The sequence below is a fragment of the Oncorhynchus masou genome, unplaced genomic scaffold (genome assembly GCF_036934945.1).
Source record: "Oncorhynchus masou masou isolate Uvic2021 unplaced genomic scaffold, UVic_Omas_1.1 unplaced_scaffold_443, whole genome shotgun sequence".
Taxonomy (NCBI): Eukaryota; Metazoa; Chordata; class Actinopteri; order Salmoniformes; family Salmonidae; genus Oncorhynchus; species Oncorhynchus masou.
This window is the reverse complement of record NW_027010822.1, coordinates 643,111-651,318: the sequence shown is the minus strand read 5'-3', so window position 1 is coordinate 651,318 and position 8,208 is coordinate 643,111. Positions and strand designations below refer to the sequence as shown.

The 8,208-nt window shown below is 48.2% G+C and overlaps 1 protein-coding gene across 1 annotated transcript; it reads right to left on the bottom strand.

Annotated features, from left to right (window-relative positions):
• Positions 1-376: 376 nt before the first annotated feature.
• On the bottom strand, positions 377-7,887 carry LOC135535092 (stimulated by retinoic acid gene 8 protein-like; the record flags this gene model as incomplete). The annotated part of the gene is made up of 4 exons (XM_064961815.1): positions 7,714-7,887; positions 3,393-3,483; positions 3,220-3,301; positions 377-541 (listed from the first exon to the last, which is right to left on the bottom strand). Coding segments are annotated over exons 1-4 (512 nt in total), but the record flags the coding sequence as incomplete, so codon positions are not given.
• Positions 7,888-8,208: the final 321 nt, after the last annotated feature.

The window sequence follows — 8,208 nt, the reverse complement described above, 5'->3', positions numbered from 1 at the left end:
AGCCTCCACACTGATGGTCAGCTGTATAGCCTCCACACTGATGGAAATACCAGTTGACTGGTCAGCTGTATAGCCTCTACACTGATGGAAATACCAGTTGACTGGTCGGCTGTATAGCCTCTACACTGATGGTCAGCTGTATAGCCTCTACACTGATGGAAATACCAGTTGACTGGTCAGCTGTATAGCCTCTACACTGATGGAAATACCAGTTGACTGGTCAGCTGTATAGCCTCTACACTGATGGAAATACCAGTTGACTGGTCGGCTGTATAGCCTCCACACTGATGGAAATACCAGATGACTGGTCACCTGTATAGCCTCTACACTGTGATGTTGCTGTTCGCTACTCGTTAACCCTGGCACGAGCCCCCACCCTTCAAACTCCAGGATGTTGGTTAGAGAGTTGATGGAGGTCTGAGAGGGGGCGGAGTCATCCAGAGTCTCCTCCTCAGAGTCTTCCTCACTGGTCTCAGTCAGGTCCTCTCCGTCAGCCACGCCATGACGCCTGTGGCCACCAGGTCTTCTGGAGCGCAGGGAGCTGAGGGGAGGGGGGGGAAGGAGGGGGGGGGGAAAGGGAGGGGGGGAGGAAAGGGGGAAAGGGAGGGGGAGGAGGGGGAAAGGGTAAAGGGGGAGGGAGGGGAGGAGGGGAGGGGGAGGAGGGGGAAAGGGGGAGGGAACACGTTTTAATGTAAGACTGAAAAAATAAGCTAATTGATATCTACAATAACAATAGAAATTGATTTTACATGCATGTGTATAAACAACTGTAGTTGATCAATAACATGGGTAGATGTGTATAGACAACTGTAGTTGATCAATAACATGGGTAGATGTGTATAGACAACTGTAGTTGATCAATAACATGGGTAGATGTGTATAGACAACTGTAGTTGATCAATAACATGGGTAGATGTGTATAAACAACTGTAGTTGATCAATAACATGGGTAGATGTGTATAAACAACTGTAGTTGATCAATAACATGGGTAGATGTGTATAAACAACTGTAGTTGATCAATAACATGGGTAGATGTGTATAAACAACTGTAGTTGATCAATAACATGGGTAGATAATCAATAACATGGGTAGATGTGTATAAACAACTAGTTGATCAATAACATGGGTAGATGTGTATAAACAACTAGTTGATCAATAACATGGGTAGATGTGTATAAACAACTAGTTGATCAATAACATGGGTAGATGCTGCCCCCCAGTGGTAATCTATACTAACTGCAGGTGGCACGCTGTACTTAGGGAAAGGGGATACCCCCAGTCACTGAAATGTGTAACTTCAGCTGTTAACCCACAAACCCCTCTGACTCAGAGAGGGGCATTGGGCTGCCTTAACCCCAAACCCCACTGTTCCTAGACTGACTCAGAGAGGGGCCCAGCTGTTCCTAGGTTAACCCACTGTTCTGCCTTAACCCACAAACCCCTCTGAATCAGAGAGGGGCAGTGGCTTAACCCCACTGTTCTTAACCCACGTCATCGGGGCCCTGGGAGCTGCTTAACCCCACTGTTGTTAACTGCCTTAACCCACGTCATTAACCCACTGGGGCCCTGGGAGCTGCTGTTGTTAACTGCCTTAACGCTCAACGGCAGGACGGAAGGTTTTTCCCCATCTTGTCAGCTCGGGGATTCAAACCAAAAACCTTTCAGTTACTAGTCCAACACTCTACCCACTAGGCTACCTGCCGCCTAGGCTTTGCACCAGTATCTATGGGGGCGGCAGGTAGCCTAGTGGTTAGAGCGTTGGACTAGTAACCGAAAGGTTGCTGGATCTAATCCCCGAGCTGACAAGGTAAAAATGTGTCGTTCTGCCCCTGAACAAGGCAGTTAACCCCACTGTTCCTAGGCAGTTAACCCACTGTTCCTAGACCAGTTAACCCACTGTTCCTAGACCAGTTAACCCCACTGTTCCTAGCCAGTTAACCCACTGTTCCTAGGCAGTCAACCCACTGTTCCTAGGCAGTTAACCCACTGTTCCTAGGCAGTTAACCCACTGTTCCTAGGCAGTTAACCCACTGTTCCTAGGCAGTTAACCCACTGTTCCTAGGCAGTTAACCCACTGTTCCTAGGCAGTTAACCCCACTGTTCCTAGGCAGTTAACCCCACTGTTCCCTAGACAGTTAACCCCACTGTTCCCTAGGCAGTTAACCCACTGTTCCCTAGGCAGTTAACCCCACTGTTCCCTAGGCAGTTAACCTGCTGTTCCAAGGCAGTTAACCCACTGTTCCTAGGCAGTTAACCCACTGTTCCTAGACCAGTTAACCCCACTGTTCCTAGGCAGTTAACCCACTGTTCCTAGACCAGTTAACCCACTGTTCCTAGACCAGTTAACCCACTGTTCCTAGCCAGTTAACCCACTGTTCCTAGGCAGTTAACCCACTGTTCCTAGACCAGTTAACCCACTGTTCCTAGACCAGTTAACCCACTGTTCCTTAACCCACTGTTCCTAGAGCAGTTAACCCACTGTTCCTAGACCAGTTAACCCACTGTTCCTAGGCAGTTAACCCACTGTTCCTAGACCAGTTAACCCACTGTTCCTAGACCAGTTAACCCACTGTTCCTAGGCAGTTAACCCACTGTTCCTAGACCAGTTAACCCCACTGTTCCTAGGCAGTTAACCCACTGTTCCTAGACCAGTTAACCCACTGTTCCTAGACCAGTTAACCCACTGTTCCTAGCCAGTTAACCCACTGTTCCTAGCCAGTTAACCCACTGTTCCTAGGCAGTTAACCCACTGTTCCTAGACCAGTTAACCCACTGTTCCAAGGCAGTTAACCCACTGTTCCTAGGCAGTTAACCCACTGTTCCTAGGCAGTTAACCCACTGTTCCTAGGCAGTTAACCCACTGTTCCTAGCCAGTTAACCCACTGTTCCTAGCCAGTTAACCCACTGTTCCTAGGCAGTTAACCCACTGTTCCTAGACCAGTTAACCCACTGTTCCTAGACCAGTTAACCCACTGTTCCTAGGCAGTTAACCCACTGTTCCTAGGCAGTTAACCCGCTGTTCCAAGGCAGTTAACCCACTGTTCCTAGACCAGTTAACCCACTGTTCCTAGACCAGTTAACCCACTGTTCCAAGGCAGTTAACCCACTGTTCCAAGGCAGTTAACCCACTGCTCCTAGACCGTCATTGAAAATAAGAATTTGTTCTTAACTGACCTAGTAAAATAAATATCTAGTGTATGTCAATGGGAGTAGTGTACCTGCTGTGTGACTGCAGCCTCCGGTACTCTGCCCTCACTTCCTCCAAGCTGCACGGCCCGTCTTCATTACCGAGGAATATCCCTAAACACATGTCGGTGAATGAGAAACCGTGCCCTTCATCACAGAGCGTGGTTGTTCTGTACACATCAAAAGGGCATTGGGCTCCTCTCACCTTTCAGTAGCATCAGTCTGCTCAGGTGGGCTTCCTGCTCTTTCAGAAATCCTTTGGCGTGGTCCAAGATCTTCCACTGAGCGACCAGACAACATTACAATCACACTTTACAACACAACACATTCAACTGAGGTTGCCACTTTTATCTGATCCATCATACCAATTTATCACCAGGTAGGTGAAGATCTACCTGCCTCACCAGGTAGGTGAAGATCTACCTGCCTCACCAGGTAGGTGAAGATCTACCTGCCTCACCAGGTAGGTGAAGATCTACCTGCCTGGCCAGGTAGGTGAAGATCTACCTGCCTGGCCAGGTAGGTGAAGATCTACCTGCCTGGCCAGGTAGGTGAAGATCTACCTGCCTGGCCAGGTAGGTGAAAATCTACCTGCATGGCCAGGTAGGTGAAGATATACCTGCATGGCCAGGCAGGTGAAGATCTACCTGCCTCGCCAGGCAGGTGAAGATCTACCTGCCTCGCCAGGCAGGTGAAGATCTACCTGCATGGCCAGGTAGGTGAAGATCTACCTGCATGGCCAGGTAGGTGAAGATCTACCTGCATGGCCAGGTAGGTGAAGATCTACCTGCATGGCCAGGTAGGTGAAGATCTACCTGCATGGCCAGGTAGGTGAAGATCTACCTGCATGGCCAGGTAGGTGAAGATCTACCTGCATGGCCAGGTAGGTGAAGATCTACCTGCAGGGCCAGGTAGGTGAAGATCTACCTGCATCGCCAGGTAGGTGAAGATCTACCTGCAGGGCCAGGTAGGTGAAGATCTACCTGCATCACCAGGTAGGTGAAGATCTACCTGCAGGGCCAGGTAGGTGAAGATCTACCTGCATGGCCAGGTAGGTGAAGATATACCTGCATGGCCAGGTAGGTGAAGATATACCTGCATGGCCAGGTAGGTGAAGATATACCTGCATCACCAGGTAGGTGAAGATCTACCTGCATGGCCAGGTAGGTGAAGATATACCTGCATGGCCAGGTAGGTGAAGATCTACCTGCATGGCCAGGTAGGTGAAGATCTACCTGCATGGCCAGGTAGGTGAAGATCTACCTGCATGGCCAGGTAGGTGAAGATATACCTGCATGGCCAGGTAGGTGAAGATATACATGCATGGCCAGGTAGGTGAAGATATACCTGCATCACCAGGTAGGTGAAGATCTACCTGCATGGCCAGGTAGGTGAAGATATACCTGCATGGCCAGGTAGGTGAAGATCTACCTGCATGGCCAGGTAGGTGAAGATCTACCTGCATGGCCAGGTAGGTGAAGATCTACCTGCATGGCCAGGTAGGTGAAGATATACCTGCATGGCCAGGTAGGTGAAGATATACATGCATGGCCAGGTAGGTGAAGATATACCTGCATGGCCAGGTAGGTGAAGAAGATATACCTGCATGGCCAGGTAGGTGAAGATCTACCTGCATGGCCAGGTAGGTGAAGACCTACCTGCAGGGCCAGGTAGGTGAAGATATACCTGCATGGCCAGGTAGGTGAAGATATACCTGCATGGCCAGGTAGGTGAAGATATACCTGCCTCACCAGGTAGGTGAAGATCTACCTGCATGGCCAGGTAGGTGAAGATGTTTTTGGAAAGTAGAGAAAGTCGACAATAAACAGTAACTTGGAATCAGAAAAGTATATGAGAATGTCAGAACAGTTCCCACAACAGACCACTATAACTGAAGTGGTAGCAGGGACGACTGTGACGAGCTCTGAACGAATCAAGGTGAGTGGAAATCTCCCTTACGACCCTTTCAGAAAAAAAATATTTTAATGACAACTTATGGAAAAGAAATATCGATCCTCAAATAGAAAGCGATTGATCAGCTTTGAATCTATTTGGGGTTGTTTTTTTAGAGAGGTGTGTGTGAGTGGGAATGGGATGTGAATCTGGTGTTGATCGTGGGTCGACGCCGAGCCTGAGGGAGAGGTTTGTGTGAGTGGATTATGACAGAGCTGTTTGTTCAGGAAAATAAACTAAATCGAGCACCTTAAATGTTTCTAATTGTTTTTGTTTTATGTATTCTGCTTAAAATCGTCCTAAAACTGTTTTAGGACGATTTTAAGCAGAATACATAACACAAATACAATTAATATAAATAATAAAATAATATAGAAACATTTAAAGTGCTCAAACAGCTCTCTACCCAGCAACAGTTAGCCCCAAATCACACCCCCCCTATATGAATTTTTGTTTTGTTTTGTTGTTTTGAAATCAGAAAAGATGCAGCAAAATCAAGCATTTTCGTCAGCAGAAATCACAAAAAAAATTGCATAAAATCCTGGAGGGACAAGTCTGGAACAAATCACACCCTCTCTACCCACCAACAGTTAGCCCCAAATCACACCCTCTCAACCCAGCAACAGTTAGCCCCAAATCACACCCTCTCTACCCATCAACAGTTAGCCAGCTAGCCCCAAATCACACCCTCTCTAACCAGCAACAGTTAGCCAGCTAGCCCCAAATCACACCCTCTCAACCCAGCAACAGTTAACTAGCTAGCCCCAAATCACACCCTCTCAACCCAGCAACAGTTAGGGAGCTAGCCCCAAATCACACCCTCTCTACCCAGCAACAGTTAGCCAGCTAGCCCCAAATCACACTCTCTCTACCCAGCAACAGTTATCCCCAAATCACACCCTCTCTACCCATCAACAGTTAGCCAGCTAGCCCCAAATCACACCCTCTCAACCCAGCAACAGTTAACTAGCTAGCCCCAAATCACACCCTCTCTACCCAGCAACAGTTAGCCCCAAATCACACCCTCTCTACCCAGAAACAGTTAGCTAGCTAGCCCCAATCACACCCTCTCTACCCAGCAACAGTTAGCCCCAAATCACACCCTCTCTACCCAGCAACAGTTAGCCCCAAATCACACCCTCTCTACCCAGCAACAGTTAGCCCCAAATCACACCCTCTCTACCCAACAACAGTTAGCCAGTTAGCCCCAAAACCACACTCTACCCAGCAAGTTAGCCAGCTCGCCCCAAATCACACCCTCTCTACCCAGCAACAGTTAGCCCCAATCATACTCTCTACCCAGCAACAGTTAGCCCCAATCACACTCTCTACCCAGGACAGTTAGCCAGTTAGCCCCAATCACACTCTCTACCCAGCAACAGTTAGCTAGCTAGCCCCAAATCACACCCTCTCTACCCAGCAACAGTTAGCCAGTTAGCCCCAAATCACACCCTCTACCCAGCAACAGTTAGCCAGTTAGCCCCAATCACACTCTCTACCCAGGACAGTTAGCCCCAATCACACTCTCTACCCAGCAACAGTTAGCTAGCTAGCCCCAAATCACACCCTCTACCCAGCAACAGTTAGCTAGTTAGCCCCAATCACACTCTCTACACAGCAACAGTTAGCCAGTTAGCCCCAATCACACTCTCTACCCATCAACAGTTAGCTAGTTAGCCCCAATCACACTCTCTACCCATCAACAGTTAGCTAGCTAGCCCCAATCACACTCTCTACCCAGCAACAGTTAGCCCCAATCACACTCTCTACCCAGCAACAGTTAGCCAGTTAGCCCCAATCATACTCTCTACCCAGCAACAGTTAGCCAGTTAGCCCCAATCATACTCTCTACCCAGCAACAGTTAGCTAGCTAGCCCCAATCACACTCTCTACCCAGCAACAGTTAGCCCCAATCACACTCTCTACCCAGCAACAGTTAGCCCCAATCATACTCTCTACCCAGCAACAGTTAGCCCCAATCACACTCTCTACCCATCAACAGTTAGCTAGCTAGCCCCAATCACACTCTCTACCCAGCAACAGTTAGCTAGTTAGCCCCAATCACACTCTCTACCCAGCAACAGTTAGCTAGTTAGCCCCAATCACACTCTCTACACAGCAACAGTTAGCCAGTTAGCCCCAATCACACTCTCTACCCAGCAACAGTTAGCCAGTTAGCCCCAATCACACTCTCTACACAGCAACAGTTAGCCAGTTAGCCCCAATCACACTCTCTACCCAGCAACAGTTAGCTAGTTAGCCCCAATCACACTCTCTACCCAGCAACAGTTAGCTAGTTAGCCCCAATCACACTCTCTACCCAGCAACAGTTAGCTAGTTAGCCCCAATCACACTCTCTACCCAGCAACAGTTAGCTAGTTAGCCCCAATCACACTCTCTACCCAGCAACAGTTAGCTAGTTAGCCCCAATCACACTCTCTACACAGCAACAGTTAGCTTGCTAGTTTCTCCATAGTAACTGACCAAAAATATTTTCACACAACAGTTAGCTACACATGAAGGAGAGAACAAGGAAGATATTTCAGATTGTTAGCCATCTATATTAATCTCACCTTAGCAGGCATCTTGTTGGATGTGGGGCAGACCACGGTGTTGAGTTTCTCGAACAGGGTGGCCAGGTTGGCCCGGTGTCGGGCCTGCAGAGCCCGTCGTCTCTCCTTCTGGTGCTCCTCCATGTCCCGTTTCCTCCGGAGCCCGGTCGGACCGGTACTACCTCGTCTGGACATCCTGATTTAATGGGTTATATAAAATAATAATAAGACGCTACACTGGTTAATAATGGAGTTGTTTCTCTTCCCATTGTTAAGAGTTATATCGGTCAACAACAACAAGATGGCTACCGAGCCCTGATGGCTGTTTTAGCTACTTGGTTAAGTGTAGAGTTGGATAATATATCCACAGACCTTATTGTGTTGTTGTTGCTTCCTTGCCTTTTTTAAATCCTTTATAAATGTATGTTAACAAACTGTCCGCGTTTTCTGTTCAATTGTTATGGAAAATGATCTATAGTGTGTGTGATTTTTCGTGCAGGATGTGGCTACATGTAC